The following is a 19,503-nucleotide window of genomic DNA, read 5'->3' as shown; positions in this document are numbered from 1 at the left end:
CTGAAGGATATCATATTTTCTCAGTGTAAAATTGCCTTCATTTTCATCGTATTTATAAAGTTCAAGAAATCTAAGTTTACGTTACACAAGCACTTGAGTCATAAAGTTTAACTTTCACTTGCACAGTGCGAATGTTTACCTCACTGGTGGAGGAAGATGTGAAGCAAAATTCAGGGAAAGGCTTGGCATTAGCTCATCCAGGGGCCTGAACTAGTTAGACGACCCCACAGCACTAGGCAAGCTACAGTTGGTGTGATGCATCTACGAAAGAGAGAAAGAGAGAGAGAGAGAGAGACAAAAAAGAGAGAAAGAGAGATAGATAGAAACCCTTTATCACCACGAGATAATGTTCGTGTCTATATAGGCCCAATTCAACTCACACGTCCTTGAGTCAATCCTAGAATAGGAGTTAGTGGTAAATCTCAGAATTGGTAAGCAGATAAGGATAGATAACATTTTGACACAATCTCGGATATTTCAACCTTGGAAACCGACTGGTATTATGCAGCGTCGAGTACCCCCAAAGCCTCAGTGGGTCGTATAAGGACTCTATGCTCATCACTTTTTTTTTTCTTTGCTAAGTGGTTGCATTACCTGATACTCATTTGTGTCAAAGCTTTATCTGATTTCAGTGAAGATTCAGATATCTTCTTTTATCAGTTATATAGGCTTATCTAGGCGAGTGCTTTCAATCGTTTCTTATTTTGTAATGGTTTCAGTCTTATTTTTATTATCATTATTATTATCATTATTATTATTATCATTATTATTATTATTATTATTATTATTATCATTATCATTATTATTATTATTATTATTATTATTATTATTATTATTATTAGTATTATTATCATTACTATTATTATTATTGTTGTTATTGTTATTATCATCACCATCATTATCATTATTATTATCATTATCAATATTATCATTTTATCATTATCATTATCATTATCAATATTATTATCATTTTATCATTTTTACTATTGTTACTATTATTATTATCATTATTATTATTATTATTATTATTATCATTATCATTATTATTATCATTATTATTAATGATATCATTCATCATTATCATTATGATTAGTACCATCATTATCACAATTGTCATAATTCCTCTTCTTTTGTAAGCATGCATTTCAGTTGCTTAAGAGTTTACTTTGAAACTGAAGACAGAGGATTCACGTAAAATTTTCCCAGTGATCTGATTCTAATCTTACCATACATTCAGTCTATTGTCTTTCTCCCTGGCATTTAGATTAATCAGAGTAGCGATCCTTTGAGAATCAGTATATAAATATTGTAATAGATACGGCTCGAGCTAAGACACATGGTTTTATCTAGTTCTGCTAACCTCTTCTGGTTTTTACCATGACTTATCCTCACTGTATATTATGGTATGACTTAGAACACGAGTTCCAGCCATGATTACTTACTTCTAAGAACTTAATTATTAGCCAGTACACTGTAATGTTGACCATTGATGACACAAGGAACGTGGAGAGGCGCCACTTGCTTCTAACTTCAAGGTACCACTTCCATACCAGTAAGTGCTAACTGAAACAGGCGAAAGAAGAGGGTTGAAAATGAAAATTATCAGCCGTAAAAAATTGATAGTAATTATAATCGAAATCAAAGAGTCTGTTGAGAGATAATACATGGTAAAGATGGGTGATGATATTCGAACTAATTTTCTAAGCTTTTGTTCAAATTGCTAAATGCTGCGATGAGATGATGTTTAGCTGAGTGATACAGATGGAGTATTGGATGATGATGATAATAATGATACCATACTAATGATATCATGATAATGATGATAGTGATGAAGTAAGAATAACAACACGAATAATGATAACAAAAACAATATGAATAATAATGGTGATGATAATAATAATAATGATACAACTACTAATGATAATAATAATAACAGAAATAATGATAATAATAATGATAATAATGATGATAATAATAATAATAATAATAATAATAATAATAATAATAATAATGATAATAATAATAATAAATGAGGAAAAGAGGATTCTGAAATGCAAGGCAAATTATATACAAACAATACACCATGGGTTTTTGTTGCCAAAAGTTCAAAGTTCACGTAGAAACTGGCAGAGTCCAGAATCTAAAACGCTTAATATTTATCCTCATACGATTACCCAACTTATATAATTCATGCGGAAGTAAACTGTATTAACACTACTGGATTCCCTGTCGAGTAAGATACAATTATGTTCCAGTTCAAAACTCCATTACCTATCGAAAGGACAGATGGAGCTCTTGGATCTGGATGCAACAGATAGATTACCAACTTTATGAATTTTTAAGACCAAAATTGAGATGCTTTTCGACTTGAGGTGAATATGAGAGATTTTCAGTGAACTTAAGATGTTTGAACCACAGAGTTTGTCTATATATCATCATTACTCCAATCCCATTACAACAGGATCAATGAGGTATTGACAGCTTTGGTAACATTACCCACATACATATCCTCAACCTAGCCTCACTGTGTTAAAGTGTAACATGGACTTCCGCAATAAGCTGGTTCCTCGTTTGAGACCAAAGTCTTCATCCAAACAAAGGAAGGTCTGGGAGTTCTAAATCGTATAGAGGAATGGGAGCATCATATCCTCTACAATAACCTCACATTATCCATCATCAGACCTTGTAATAACAAACAATTATAACATCTATGAGGTCTTTCAACGACTTTGAATCGCTTGAATAGGCGATTATACCCTGAACTTATATTGAATAGTCCGTAACGACCTAAAACGCCTGTATACAACCTTATTTGTTTAAGAAATACCATTAAGACTTACATTGACGTCGAATAACCTGGTATGGCCTTGAAGGATCTGGTAAGAGCGTACTCAAACGATTCTCGTGTTGGCAGTTGCGTCATGACCGCATGATGAGAGGTGTGGAGGCGAGTTCTGCCTGTCTTTGCTGGGACGATTGTTCGCTAGCCAAATGCTCGTTGGAGAGAGAGAGAGAGACAGAGAGATAATGTTCTCGTTCCTGAAGAAATCTGTCGGAACCGCTCTTTCGATACTAACTCCTTAGATTTCGTTCGAACTGGACACTTAGGATGTAAAATACATGAATATTGTACGAGCAAGGGGCTCAAAATATTGGAAGAGAAATCTCAGCTTGCAGTAATCCATCAAACCAGATGTCTAGCAAAGATTAGGAGTCGTATCTTAAGAACTATCACCTCGAGCTATCGTCTCTCTTCTTAAACCATGGGTTTCAGTGATGACTACATTACATGAGAATAAAACACGGAAAAGTTTAGGATATAATTTACACAAGGCATTGTGACATCGCTCACTACCTACTTTCTCCAGTGAATACTTAAATCACTTAAATTGCATTGCTCACTTAAGTAAACCTCTCGTGAGGCTACGGTGTAGGCAAAGCCGATACGACTTCGAAAATCTGTCTCTCTTTCACAGCCCCTAACGATAGCCAGGGCTCTCCTGCACCTCTCTATCATCGCGGCCCACTTATTTATAGACACATGTAGCACCTTCCTAATCAAGCCAAACTAATGATACAATGCCAAAATTTTCTAGAGAGACGTCTGCTAGCTCAAGGCAAGCTGCTAAGTAAGCCAGAAAGTAAGTCGAAGATCGAGCATCTACAGCTTGAGCGAAAAGTCGAAGGTCTGTTGTGTTGATGGGGGAGGGGGAGATTAAATCAACTGGGAGATTGTTTCCATGGGGATGTGTTAACGTGTGTTGTTGAGGGAGTGTATACTTTTTGCGTGTGGGCTTCTAGGAGAGGGGTGAGTAGGGAGAGTGGAGGTAGGAAGGGAAGGAAGAAGGAAGAAGGGAAGAGGAGGAGGAGGAATGAGGTGGATTGGATAAAGGAAGAGGAAAATCACGTACTTATGTGAGCTAACAGCGGAATTTTATTAAAAGGGCTGCGCGTAGCGCTTACCTTAGGAAAAAAGATATATATATATATATATATATATATATATATATATATATATATATATATATATATATATATATATATATATAGATTACGAAGAATGAACTTGCGTGAGTTACGTGTTGTCAAGTGTGATGCATGAAATCGAGAGATTGCATGTTTATGGACTGAGAGAGAGAGAGAGAGAGAGAGAGAGAGAGAGAGAGAGAGAGAGAGAGAGAGAGAGAGAGAGAGAGAGGGTGAAATGAAAAGAACGAGAAGGGTATTAAGACAAGGGAGAGTAAGTGTGAGAAAAAAAATCATTTAATGTGATAAGGCCTGTGCAATAACTGGATATGAAGGTGAATAAGAGATGGGAGAAGAAGAGATGATTTGGTGTAAGAAGGGATGTAAACACGAAGAGAAAGTCTGCTTTAGTAAACGAATGTAATGAGTGGATAGAAGAAAGCGATGAAGATGAAATGAAATATATATAAAAAAAATAGGATAAATGAGACGTGAGGAGAATGAATGTAAAGAGGAAGTTGAAAAACAATCAAAAATAGAATGAAAAATGAAGTCAACGAGGAAGAGTGGAATGAATAAGTACATCATGTTAAGGGGTCGTCAGATGATTATAAAAGAGACATTGAGAATAGGGTAGACAAAATGAGACTCAAAGACACTGAAGAAATAGTAGCGTAAATCCGAATCAAGGTTTTAGGTAAGCAGGTATGAAATATGTGGCGTCAGGAAGGTTGGAACTGTACACAAAAGACGAAAGGAAGTACGAGTGAAAATAGGGAAAACAGTAGGGGTGGAAAATAAGAATTTGATGAGATTTCAGAGCGAAGGAACGAAGGAAAGAGAGAGAGAGGAGAGAGAGAGAGAGAGAGAGAGAGTGTCCTTGTTACCTTTCCAAGACCATCGACTTCTCGCTCACACACAATGTAGTAGATCTAATCATTTGTCTGTTTACCCGCATTGGTAACATTGCATCACGACAGTAGAACAGTATTACCAATTATCATTACTTGGTGTAGACCCATTTGTGATGTAGAGGTTTATATCTTAGTTGTAGAGTACGTTTTGTGGGGTACATGAATTTTTCTCTGGTGATAGAAGGTTACAATTATCATTATTATTATTTATTATTATTTATTTTATTTTTTTTTTTTACTCTAAAGTTTACTTGTTCTTATTAACGTGACTCCCTCCTTCCCCAAAGCCCGCCCGCCCACCCGATATCCCCCCCCCCCCCTCCAACTCCCCTCCCCCCCCTTTTGACTGTATGGCAAAAGAAATTAAACATGCCTTGATACTTTGCCTCATTTTGTTGTGTGCCTGTTATGGAATCTGTAATTTTCTAGTCATTTTGTAGCCTAGATGGCAAAAAGCCTCACAGTACACAAGTAATGGGCATTTTTGCGGACATCCCATTTTCTCTTTTATTTCAAAGAGCATCTTTGGTGTCTCGGATATTGCATTGCACGATCTTGTTCATCTAATATATATATATATATATATATATTTAAATTTTTTTTTTGCATTTAAGTCTATTATTATTATCATTATTATCATTATTATTATTTTTTTTTCATGTAAATGAGCTAGAGAATGGCCCAGGGTCATGAGATCAGGGGGGGTGGTGGTTGTGGGCCCCCCTCCCCCCCCTACCCCCCGGGTATGTCATGGGCGTAGTGTGGATGCCTGACCAAAAAAAAAAAGAAAAAAAAAATCTTTTTTTTTTTTTAATGGGTTAAGTGGGTCAGCGATGCATGGGTGTTCATATAATATAGCCGGCTAGGTACGAGCCCGCTGCGGCCGTACGGTAGCGTAGCCTGCTCTTCCAATATATACATATATATATATATATATATATATACACATTCATATATGTACATATATATATATATATATTCTCTTTGTCTGTTATGGCTATATAGCGAAAAGATGCCAACCAACTGCTCCTTTTTTTGCGGCTGCTCAAAGATAAAAAAAAAAGAGAAATAAAAGATAAGGGTCTTAACTACGCAGCTCTTACTGTTACGGGTCTTAACTACGTAGCTCTTACTGTTACGGGTCTTAACTACGTAGCTCTTACTGTTACGGGTCTTAACTACGTAGCTCTTACTGTTACGGGTCTTAACTACGTAGCTCTTACCGTTACGGGTTTTAACTACGTAGCTCTTACTGTTACGGGTCTTAACTACGTAGCTCTTACTGTTACGGGTCTTAACTACGTAGCTCTTACTGTTACGGGTCTTAACTACGTAGCTCCTACCGTTACGGCTGCTGCTCTTGCTGTTACCGCTGTCGCTACTGCTGACACTCTGCCTGCTGCTGTCCCGCTTGCCACATGCATGGAGCTAGCCAAGTGACACAGCCCTTCTCTTAACTAGACCTCTTCTTCTCGGTGCTAGTCCCACCGCCGGTCCAGCTCACCCTCGAACGACAGCTAAACAAGAGCATCCTCATTGGTTGGAATCCCCCTCCGGAGGCGCCACCGGGCTCCATCGAGTCTTACCACGTGTACGTCAACGGGCTTCTGAAAACCACTGTACGGGCGACGGAGAGAACCAGGGCGCTGGTCGAGGGCGTCGATTCGACTAAGGTAAGTTGGTGGTGGTGGACGGGAGGTCCGTTGTTTTCTATGTGGCTCCTCATCTTCTAATCATGGTTCGCAAGAACACATTTGGGGGTAAGGTGACTTTCGAATTCATTCTCTTCTTTTCTATTTCATTTTGATGCCGCTTCTCACCTGTGTGAGTGACCTTTCTTTTTTTTTAAGAAATGAAAAGCAAATAAGGAAAACTACATGTTCGTAGTTGTCCATGTTGGCACACTGCTTCTATTATTGCTTTGAGCTTCCTCTTTTGTGGTTGGCAGTAATCCCATAGAGAGAAGGAATGGTAACCATCTCAAATCTTTTCCCAATGTAATTTGATAAATTTTTCACAATTAGATTTCATAGATCACCTTTTAAAAGATTAATTTCAGGATACAGTCACCTTGTCTAATGCAGTGAGGCGTCAGAACACTACACTCACATTTCTCAAAACGTTTTAGAATGTAAAACGTTTGCTTTCTCGCTTTCCCACACACCACGTTAACAACACACTCATAATGTCTCGTACACCCAGAGAACCATATGCCTTCTCACATACCTATTCACCTCGGCAGTTATCAGCACAAGTTAAGAGAACAATGACACATTCATGAAATTTGATGTTGCTAAAACAAGATAGTTTCGAAGAGGTATTGAACTCCATTTAGTAATGCTAAAGGAAGATCGATTCGAAGAGGTAGTGAATTCGTTATAATTATCATTTTTCCTTATAGTACCTTCCATCTTACGATCTTTGCCAATAGAGTGACTCTCATGAAGCGATTCATATCTTTGTGAGGACACACATCTGTGTATCATCATCTCATCCCAAGGCCATCTTTGTGAAAGGTCTCGTGGGAATATAATCCCAGTATCCAGGGGCAGCCAGTGGCTCCAAGGCTACTCAATTCTGTCGTGTATTCGTGCACATATAATTCCTGGTCTGATATATTCTATTCATGTGTAGATAGATTTGCATATATGAATGCTAGTGTATTTGGCATACATACATCCTCGTCATACATACGTGGGTCATTCATGCATTCATTTCATGGTTGCTAAAAATGAATTATAATTGTAAAGTATTTTTGTATATATATATATATATATATATATATATATATATATATATATATATATATACATATATATACATGGATACAAGCGTGCATATGAATATATCCCCCTGCTTATATGCATGTATACATGCATATATATTTCATATACATACATACGTGCATGCATACTTCATGATTAGATATATAGTTACATACTTACATGTGTTTGTACATATGTACGTACGTCTTTACATACATGCATATGTACCTACTTAGATTCATTAATACATACATACATACATACATACATACATATATACATACATACTTACCTACTTAGATTCATTAATACATACATACACACAAACATACATACATACATACATACATAATACATACATACGTACATAATACATACATACGTACATAATACATACATACCTATTTAGATTCATTAATACATACATACACACAAACATACATACATACATACATACCTACTTAGATTCATTAATACATACATACATACACACATACATACATACATACATACATGTATACAATACCATCTGGGCAGCAGACATCAGCGTCTGTTTACAATGGCCGTTCTGGTCATCGTTGCCAGCTCAATCTCGTTGTCTGTTGTCCGTCAGCCCCGCCAACTGTGCACGAGATGAGCCTCGTTGTCCTGGCAACACCGCCTGTTACCATGACAACCGGAAAGATCCCTCCAAACGACTCTCATCTTTATAACCTTGCTAAATAAGGACGACATTCGCTGATAGATCCCATTCCGACTGTGCCGGCTATCGCGTATTATTGACGATCGTTGTCCTGATTATGCACCGCTATTTCGAGGAGGAATGAATGTGTGTGTGTGTGTGTGTGTGTGTGTGTGTGTGTGTGTGTGATTGTCCGAATTCCCCGACGAACTTCGATACGTCTCTGTCATCCTTTTCACTCAATCATTCCTCCTCTGTCTGAAAAGGAACCAAAACAATTCCACAATTTCCTTGAGAATTAGACCATTTCTGAACTTTTTTGAAAAAGAAAATTTTTTAGGAATAGATTCGACCTTTCTCGTAATCTTCTTAGGGATGAAAAAAAGAGAATATGTGTGTCTTTTCCTTCTATTCTTTGTCATTCTAGGAAACAGACCACAATCGATTATTCAGTCATCCTATACAGACATTTATTTTCTATTTAATCATCACGAAAATTAGATCTACCTCTTATTTATGTTAGGATAGTGTAAGCCAACCTATCGCCTGCAGAATCATCCTGGGATAAAGATAGAACATTGCCAATCAGCTTGTTAATCTTCCTAGGAAAAAATGGGAAAATATTGAAAAGAAAAAAACCTCCCATTGGCGAATCGTAATTCCAACTCACAATATTCCCGATGCTAAAGAGTCGCTAATTTAGGGAGTGAATCTAAAATGTGCTTTACAAAACTTTTATTACATTACTCAGTAGTTTCTCCATACGTCTTAAATTTCGGGCGAAAGTCAATAATGTTTTTAGTCTAGAAGAAAAACGTTCTTCCAAGATGCAATACTAATGTGATTATTTAACATACCATTCCCGGTTTCTGTAGTTCATACGTAATTCCGATATATATATATATATATATATATATATATATATATATATATATATATATATATATATATATATATATGCGAGTTCGTAAATATGCATCTGATTTTAAGAAGTACGTATGGTCGGTGTCGATCTGTTTTTGGTCAACATTATTCCACCGTCTGGAGGAACCAGCCAGCCAGGTCACACACTGGCTGTGCGTCAACCTTGCATGGCGGGACCGTGTCGCTGGATTATCATCCCTTCGTCAGGCGAGGCTGGAAATAGCCTCTGCTCTTTATTTCCCCAAAATAAATATCAACATCTTCACATAATTTTCTTTTAAAGCATAAGACATTCGGTCTTAGAAAATAATGAGGTCGTGCGAGATGCTAGTTTATCTGACATTGAGTTCCAGTATGGTTGTATTACGTTCCAGGCTGACATAAAGAGGGATTAAGATCTCTTCCAGAATATTACAGTCATTTTGGGTAGATCTGGAAGGTCATAGATATTTTCCTTAGTTGACATTGACACGGAAGTTCGCATTGGTCTGACAAGGATCTTTTACTTTATCTATTCTGTCTGTTTCATTTATTTTTTCTCCCTTTGGTAGCCGACATGGTGCAGGCAGAGACATTTCCTAGTGGTAACCATTTCGGTTTAAAGAAAACGTGAAGAATGAAAGATAAAGAATATACGAATAGAATATTACTTTGAGTTTCTCAGTTGTTTGTGGATGTGGTTTATAAGGATAGAGAGGTCAGTAGAAGAGGGAAAGACGAAAAAAAGAAAGGAAAAGAATCCCGCAGCTTCGTTCTTCAGGGAGAGGAGGAGGAGGAGGAGGTGTCATAACGGTGAATTCTCGTTGGGTTGGTCTACATACCTAAACTAAGGGAAAGGGACAGCCAGTCGCTTGCCACAGGTCTAGGCCTAAGTTCCTTGTACTCACGCAAAAAGCTCAGGAGAGCAATGGCCGAAGTGTTATTTGTAAAACAGGTAGAGGGCGGGAGCAACACAGAACAAAGAATGAATGAGGCACCTTTGAAAGTCTATTACATTTTGGGGGGAGCAGATATTGCGATGCTCATTACGTAGGATTTGCAAGATCGCGTAGAAGATACACCCAGCTTGTTTATGTTATTGCAGGGCTGAACGACAATGTCTCGAAATGTATTAGTAAGAAGCGAGTAAGATCTCTGGATGAGATGGCCTAGCTTGTGACATCTCCCTTAAGGATCAGGTCGTACGCCTGGCCTTCATGCTTCCACCTAAGGGTCGTAAAGATGTGTTCAAGTAGTTAAGGCTGATGGTCCAAATGTAGCAAGGTTTTGAGAGAGAGAGAGAGCATCCCATGCTTTTTTCGCTAATGTTACCTATGTGTCGTTCGAGCTGAATCGTCTTATTACTTATACTTCAAGCTCTTGTTATAGATCTCTCACTTAATATGTAAATATCATCCTTTTGCCATTGGGGTTTGCTTTGAAAGGGACATGCTGCGTACCTAAAGGGACACCGTGATGACATAAGCATTAATAAACTCTTCAAGATTTTATTGTATATGTGTGACGAACTCCGAGATGTGCTTATATGAGAGGGAGACACGATCAAAAAACGCTCGCCTCCACCCACCAAGTGCTCATACACGCGCACCAAATACCCCGTAACATACTAAACACCCCTACACACCTCAGACACCCCAGTATACACGCCAAATACTCCCCATCCCCACACTCACACACACCAAACACCCTCTACACATTAAACACCCTTACTCGCACCAAACACCTCCTCTTACACAAACCATATTCCGACAGATGGTTTTCTCTGTGTGAACGCCAGTAACCACAGAAAACGTGTGGAATCATGACGTCATTAGAATGTGGAAAGGACAACGACACTGATTCATTCACTTCGTCGTACTCAAGGATAGTCTTGTCGTGCTCGAAGGTCGTATAGCATTTGCTGAGGGATCGTACTGTTGTACCCCTGGACTGTACCGTTACCCTTTAGGCTTTAGTATTTGTGTCAGCCATGGAGAACCTTCCGCACCATTGGGTTTCGAAGGTTCATGAGGTCTTGGAGTCGAATATCTGTGGAACAAAAGATTCATTTCTCTAAATGTCGAGAATGTTGAATATCATCATACAAATGTTAATCAATGAGGGTATTTAAGATTCCCTAACATCCAACCGATGTGTTTTGTGCTGAAAACCCGATTTCTTTCAAAGATCGGATCGCGTAGGGCTACCCAAGTGGTGCTTTATATTATGTTCTTGAGCCTAAAGGCCTCGAAGAGAGTTCATTATAAACTTTTCGATTCAGTTTGAATCAAATCACCATTCCCTCTTCGAGACTAGCTGCTTAAGCAATGGTTAGGGAAACTAAGAAACTCATCAAAGTAATCATTGAATTGATCTAAATAACCGTAAGATAAGCATTCGATCAAAATCTTCTGAAGTAGAGAAAATGAAAAGAGAATGGCAGAGATCATTGTTCGCTTCAAGATAATGACGAAGCCTCGAAACAGTTCATACATCGCGAAGCAGTTCCGATTCCTCGTTCAAAGCAACGACTCTAGCAAGTTCAGTGTGGATCATTGGCAGGTGTAGGGCGGACGTCAAGTGGTGGCTCCTCAAATTACCGTGTAATATAGACAGAAAATGGCATTAAAGTTATATCTAAGCACTATCGCCAGAAGAACAGTGTTCAGGTCCTTCCGAGTGGTGTTTAAAACTTGACATAGGCTACTGCAATGATCCCGGCTGACGATAGGCCTACAGCCCGAACAACCAGCCAGCCAGCGAACTCGTCATGAAGTTCCCGTACCAAACCTCAAGGTGAGAATTTGATCAGATAGCCAACAATACCACACACCCAAAAGCTCTCTTTATTCGTATTCAGTTGAAACTTTGATGCTACAACGTGTTCGATGGACAATATCTGCTAATCTATGGCAGCCGTAGGGAATAGGAATAAATAAATGTCGATCGGTCTATGTTTCTAAGCTAATCACAGTGTATCTGGATGGAAATAATTACACCTCGAGGCATTGCATGTCTGATGCGTGTTTGCATCTTTACAATTCGTGTGTTTACACAAATTTCGACAAGCTTGCAGGGTTTGTTGACGTTGGGTAAACATGACCGCCATTATGGTTGCGTTCGATTCCGTTCCTATTTTCGTATTTCTTACCGATTACAACTACTTGAATTACCCACTGAATTAAGGGAATATTTGTCTTTGTGCATTATACTATTGAACGTTTGATTAAAGTTATTTTCCCCCATAACGTTTAAATCGCTGTACATATATTAAGCCTAGTCTCACGTCGTAATAAGCGAATCGAACACGTCCAATATGACGTCACAAGAAAGTCTTTTTTTAGGATGAAGATTCTTTATATTACACAATATGTTATGAATACCACGTAATGAATTATTTTTCCGGCGGTAAAATCAGTTACTTCGTCATTTGTCTTTTTATTAGCCCGAAAAATTTATTTCTTTTGTACAACAACAGAGCTATAATGGAATTTTACCGATTTTTTGTTTGTTAATGTAACATTTGCTACTGAAGAAGTGTTCTTCAACTTAGTATGTCCTTTAACTTAGTTTAGTATACCTTAGTCCCTTCTTGCTAACCATAAGCTAGCATACTTGACAATCTCGCTTGGCTGTGTTACCGTATAGCCAAAATATGATGGTATAATAATACGGATTTCTCTTACAGTATTTCCGTGATAGTAACACTTCCACTTATTTACCAAGTTTTCACGTTATCAAGTCATGCCTCTCTTGATAAAGTTTCGTGATAAGTGATACCTTTTCTTGCTGTATTTTCGTGACATTGTTATCTTCTCTAAACAGATTTCCGTGGTGGTAGTTCAGTCGTACCTTCCTCCTACTTTCGTGTTCGTTTTCATCCTTTTACCGTATTTCCCTGACAACGATTAAATCATTCCCTCTGCCCGACTTAATGTATATTATTCGTGGAATTAATTAGATTATAAATTGAATCATGTAATATTTATTAAGCTGGGGAGCCCGAGATCCTCATAGTACGTAACTACCTAATTAACAGACTACCATTTCGATGATTAGACTAGCCACAGTTTTTGATGTCCTAAGATCGTATTTGTTTGAATGTGGAAAGTGCGTAGTAGCTGAGAATGATATTCTGTATTTGAACTGAAATGATATTTGATACTGTATAAGTTTATATATATAAACTTTATTTTGCTGGCTAGTCGGAACCAGAGGACGAAAGAGGATTTTGCCAACTACTACATTCACCTTCATGTCCCATCTAATATTTGATCCATCAACTTTACCTATTTTCGTAAGACATCGAGTTTGACACAAATTTCATTTCTGATGAGCGAAGAGGTCAGTTCCAATCAAGTCCACCAGGGTCGCATGAGAACCCTCATAGCTTCTACTGGCTACACGCCAGGTTAACAGAGTCATATCAAACAACCTTACCTAATCCCCTAGAGGGGGATTCCAACACAACGACCTCCCGATCCTTTCCTGCCTCAATGTACCCTAAAGGTGACGTAAGGGAGAACAAACAGTGCCTAAAATCACTGTAGTTGGCAAAATAACATTTTACCCACCGGTGCCGAGGAGTCGGCACAATAACCACCACATAGGTAAAACGTGTTTTACAATTTATGTAAAGAGAAAAATGTGTTGAAACACCTGCCTTTGCTCTCTGTTTTTCCTATCATGCAGGTATATACGTGCAGTATTAGGTTTACATAAACATATGTACGCTTGGACAGTCACTGACATTGTTATAACTATTATACACGCACACGTAAGGTTTGCACGTTCTTGCAATAGGTGATGCGTGTTTCACATAGTCATACATATGCTGGCGATGCACATATAATCAGGCTATGTGCACTGTAGAAGTAGAACACATACACACACTCACACTATGTAACATGGGTATTGGACAATGCAAGCGAGACATACACACCCTGACACACACTAGTTTATCCACACGCTGAGTTTCACACTTGCTCTACGCGCTTTAAAGACAACACGCATACCATAATCCCGTGGCTTCTTTTACTCTCACACTTTGCCATGCTACACTCACCCTCTCTCTTGATATCTCTTCACACAAGTCTCTCTTCCAGGCTCACTCACTTTCACCAATACCTTCCCACCCATGTCACTTCCTCTTTCCCTTTAAAGCCTATGCGAATCGACTGACACACACCCAAACACAAATAAGATCAATAGTTCACAGTCATTTGTTTTTCATCCCCCTTGACAACACTATTATCCCATACCAACACTGTATTGTAACCATTAGGATCCTCCGCATAATATCGTATTCCTCATTATCATTATTATGAAGCCAATTTTGTGTTGTATACATCATTAACCCGTTTACTCTCTCTCTCTCTCTCTCTCTCTCTCTCTCTCTCTCTCTCTCTCTCTCTCTCTCTCTCTCTCTCTCTCTCTCTCTCTCCTCCTTCCCACCTCTCTTTTTTCCCCCGACACTCCTCTCTCCCTCTCTCACAGCTGCACCGGATCAGCGTGCGTTCCGTCACTCCGAATCGGCGGACTTCGCGCGACGCAGCGTGTACGATGGTGATCGGGAAGGACGCGCCGCTCGGCCCGACCAGCGTGAAGGCCTCGTCCATCACGTCGACGTCGGCTGTCATCTCCTGGCTTCCCTCGAACTCCAACTTCCAGCACACCGTCTGTGTTAACAACGTCGAGGTGCGCACCGTCAAGCCCGGGGTGTACCGTCATACCATCACCGGTACGTACCTACGACGTCATACCCGTCACAGTACCGATGGTACGTGGCGTTTAAAATTGGTAGACTGTCACACCTTCATCATGGTTACGTATCGCCGTGACACCACAGTAACACCTATCGTTGTTGTCACACCTCCATAACGAGAGCACTGTCACGCCGTCAATGTCACACACACACAGTCATGATAACACTATTACTGTCACGCCTCTTCATGAGATGACTGTAACACATCATCACACACCCCGTCATGATAACACTATAGCATCATCATTACCACATACCATCAGTGATTTCACTGTCACATCATCATATACACCCATGGTAGCTTTGTACTATTACAACCATTGCAGTAGGTCATATGTGTCATCATCTTTGTATACCATTTTGTTAACCTTTAATACCTAGTCACATTGCCCATCCAGACAGCCTGAGAGCAACACACTTGCTCACACACCTACAACACCTACCAATACAGTTTGGGTGCATTACACCTGCTCACACACACACCTTCAACGCCCATCAATACAGTCTGAGCGCATCACACCGGTTAATGCACCTGCAACACCCATCCACAATAGCCTGAGCTTATGACACCTGGTCACACACCTGCAACACCCATCAGTACAGCTTGGGTGCAACACAACATATCCCCTACATCTCGTGGCTTTTTAAGCTCATTTCCAATATAGTTTTCTTACACAAATGATACATATATGACCTGTCCTCTGATGTATATTCCACGATCTGTTTACTGTTTCATTCATGATCATTTCATATTGTGCTTCCATCTGTTTCCAACAAAGGTTTTGTTTATAACATTTGTGTTCTACTTGTGAACAGTGAACTAAAAGTGAACTTTTCATCATTCAGAATTTCTAACACGTGTGCACCTCGCTGATTTCATTGTTCATTCCATTCATGAAGCCATTCATACATGCCTTGGTGTATGCACAACACGATCCTATACACACATTTGTATTCATATATACACATTTGTATATTTTATTTCTGACACTGCCGGTCAGCTGATTGGCCTGATGAGTTGAATTTACTGGCCTTACAGACGAATGGGGTATTCACACACACTCGTGTCTGTATACATATATATATATATATATATATATATATATATATATATATATATTATACCACCCCACCTAGGTGCTTAGGAATTTCATTCTCTCCGGTAGCAGTCTGAGAAAAAAATCTTGAATGATTTTTACTCTTGATATAACTAAATAGGCCACACGAAACGGCAAAACAACAACCAACAACAACAAGAACACAACATCAGTTTTGTAACTACGTCATGTTGTAGAAAGCAATTAAAAGCAGTGATTGCATGTCAATAACTTGGAGATCAAAACCCATTAATTAGACCGGTGCATTGCATGTCTCTCTCTCTCTCTCTCTCTCTCCTCACACAATTGCTGCGTCACGACTAACCATGGTTCCATCTTCTCCTCCTCCACCATCCCTCGTCTTGGACGCCAACACCTTCACCACAACCAAACCAACCAACCTGGCGCCAAGGCCTGTCTCCCAGCACCACCTACCGTGTGACCATTCGTGCCAAGAACCTTCGAGCTCCGCAGTTCGATGAGAAGGCTACCAAGAACCAAGATCGCCTCTCCACCACCATAGAATTCCGGACGCTGCCGAAGGGTGAGTAGTCTAGATACACCTCCTCATTAATGATCTTGTTGTTTGCCATATAATCTGGATAGAACAAATAGAGTGTGGTTTGATGAGTCGACCTGGGGTTCTCAAAATTATGGACGTCTTTGTGGAAAGGGTGAATAGTGGGCATCTATGATGGGTTTCAAGGGAGAAGATTAATATCTTGGAAAGATTGATCTTGTAGGAGGGTTAAACTCAATGGGTTATGATATATGAACTGGGTATTAAAGAAGTAATGCCTCTAAATAGTTTGCACTTATCTATAGATTACATAATACTTAAATAAAAGTGGTTAAACCCTATTTTTTACTCTATTTGATCCTGTTCCTTCCACAAAGTCTACCTATGTACAATCTCAGTCTGTTTATAACTGTGTACCTTTGTAGATGCAAAATCCTTGGACCTTCGATTTTTTTTCTGTTATCTTTCTTCTATTCAAGGTAATTTCAGATTCAACCTTCTTTAATACTTTTCTTTCTGTCTGTAGAATGCTTTTTTTTTTTCTTTTCCATATGTCGAACAGACGTCTATTTTATCCTTATAATCTGTTATCTTTTCCGACGCAATTCACCCGGATGATTGAGCTCATATAGTGGCTGGAAATACTGGTCGAGAATCTTATGCTAATTGCATGCTAATTGCCTGATATAATGAGCTGATTGATACCTCGAGTGATGGAACACTCCTGTACAATCTCTCATCTGCAGCAGGTGCAATGAAGAACCTTTCCAAATCGACAATATTCGTCCCCATTTCATCATCATTAATGTGGACTTCATTGTAAACACGGGTGGTTTTTCGGTCCACATGATACTGCTCTGAAGAATGTATTTAGAAAACGAGAATATTCTCAAGTGAGGTGGAGGAATTTTGATTTAGTTTTTCCTGTTTACCTAGACTGGCTGTTAGTTCACATTGTGTGGCGAGATCTTCCTAAAGCACTAGTCTGAACTTTTACGGTCACTGTAAATGAAGTGATGTATCATCTCGAAGATCTTATGATAGTTCTAGACTTATATCTGGAGATGATTGATCCACAAGCTTTTAAGCTCTAGATTCCTTCCTTCCTTAACTGCAAGCTATGTAGCAAAGCTTCGTGACAGGGATTTGAAAAATGTTGACGAAAAACCCTTTATGATGAGTCCAGTTTGATGTTGTTTATAAAGAGATAGAAATCCATCGCCTTTGCTAAGGTTTTCAGCCTTTCAAACTAAAACCAGAATGTAATCTAATGAAGAGTTTTTAAATGACATGCACATGGAAATGGCTCTGATGTCTTGTGTTACTTCACCTATCCTGATAGAGTAGGTCACAGCAATGGCAAGCCCACAACAGGGGTCACCTGATGAAGTCTAGGTCTGTTCTACCCCTCACTGACTCAGCCGTGTGGATTAACTGGTGCCTTCGATATCTGAAAGGAACTTAAGTTGGCTTCGTCAGGACCCTGGTGTTCTAATGTTGTATGGACTCTGCTACTGTGAAACATAGACATTGATAGATGTCTTGTACTTATATTCACCTCTTTATAGAGTGGCTCTATCTAACGCCTTACTTTGTGGGACAAGTTGAGCTCAATCTACCAATTTCGTCTTGGGTGTACCAGCTACGTGGAGTCAGTTCTTGAAAGCTGATCCTATTCCTGGAGTTGCTTTTGAAAGGGATGGACTTGCTGCCTACAGGGGTATAGAACAGATGTTGGGCTCAGACTATTGATTGCGGGAGTCAAAAGCCATGACGTGGGAGAGATGCTTAGGCTGGATTGGATGTCTATCTGAAGATACACTCAGAGAAAGCCGCGAGATATGGAGTCACAGTTTGTGTCGCAATGTAGTACAGTCGTGGTGCATGACGCCTCTACGTAAGAAATCCACCCTGTATGCATTTCCCCTTGCCCATCAAATAGACTGAAATTCCTCGTTATATCTATCGTCTGTCATATCTTTTCGTATTTGATTGCAACCATACTATCTCGGAACCCTTTTCTCCCTATCTAGATTGGAATATGAATGCACTATGCTCTTGTTAATCATCACTTCAATTAGATTTCTCCTCCTTGTTAAATGATGAATTCCCTATATTAAAAAGCACCCCATATAATCAATTTATCTGCATTTTAAATCAAAGTCCTTTTCTTCCACTTCAGTTCAAATATCTGCTCTTCCTCTTACTAGCTGAAATAAAGCTAAAATTCGAATCATTCTTAAAAAGCTACGGTTCAAATGTTTGATTATCGACGAGGATATGGAGAGGGAGATAAACATAATCAGGCATCCTCCATAACACTTTGCTCCTGTTCAGAGCAGGATGAGATGGGCGCACCTGTGGAATTGAGGTTAGCTAGCCTTCGGCACAGTGAGGCCAAGTACTATTGATGGATGATGCCATTTATTAAGAAACTTTTATTAATAAAGAAAATAAACACAAGACTCATCTCGCCACATTTCGTAGTCCTATTTACTTGTCTCAGATTTGCCAACATCTCTTTTTTTGGTCTCCTTCTTACTTTGCACAGTTGTTATTTTATGTTTTGATTATGTGCAATATCTCAATTGTCACTTATTCCATTCTAACCAATGTATTACACAAAAAAGATGCCGCTCCTTACGTTGGTAAGTATTACTACTACAGAGTGTCATGGCGACCTTATTTTAAGGAGCCTAAAAACCTCTTGTTTATGATGCTTGCCTATCTACACACGCGTATTCTTTGAAGCCCCCAGTCATGATGTCATTTGCTCCACGAACGGATCATCTTCACCCGCTGTTCCTCACGCGGGTGTTCAAGCATGCTAATATAATAAGAGGGAGGAGAGGGAAAGAGAGAAAAAAAAAAGGGAAAACTGGATTATATGAA

The 19,503-nt window shown here is 39.0% G+C and overlaps 1 protein-coding gene across 1 annotated transcript in view; it reads left to right on the top strand.

Moving 5' to 3' along the window:
- Rbp (RIM-binding protein) overlaps window positions 1-19,503 on the top strand; it is a 293,718-nt gene that overhangs the window by 194,064 nt on the left and 80,151 nt on the right. Inside the window, exons 21-24 of the mRNA XM_071679462.1 lie at window positions 3,597-3,641; window positions 6,363-6,553; window positions 14,727-14,970; window positions 16,504-16,635. Of these exons, the coding sequence (XP_071535563.1) occupies window positions 3,597-3,641; window positions 6,363-6,553; window positions 14,727-14,970; window positions 16,504-16,635 (612 nt within the window). The remainder of the gene's footprint in view (window positions 1-3,596; window positions 3,642-6,362; window positions 6,554-14,726; window positions 14,971-16,503; window positions 16,636-19,503) is intronic.

Source organism: Panulirus ornatus, chromosome 30 (genome assembly GCF_036320965.1).
Source record: "Panulirus ornatus isolate Po-2019 chromosome 30, ASM3632096v1, whole genome shotgun sequence".
NCBI lineage: Eukaryota > Metazoa > Arthropoda > Malacostraca > Decapoda > Palinuridae > Panulirus > Panulirus ornatus.
The sequence above is the reverse complement of the archived record's forward strand: the minus strand, read 5'-3'. Positions and strand labels throughout refer to the sequence as shown.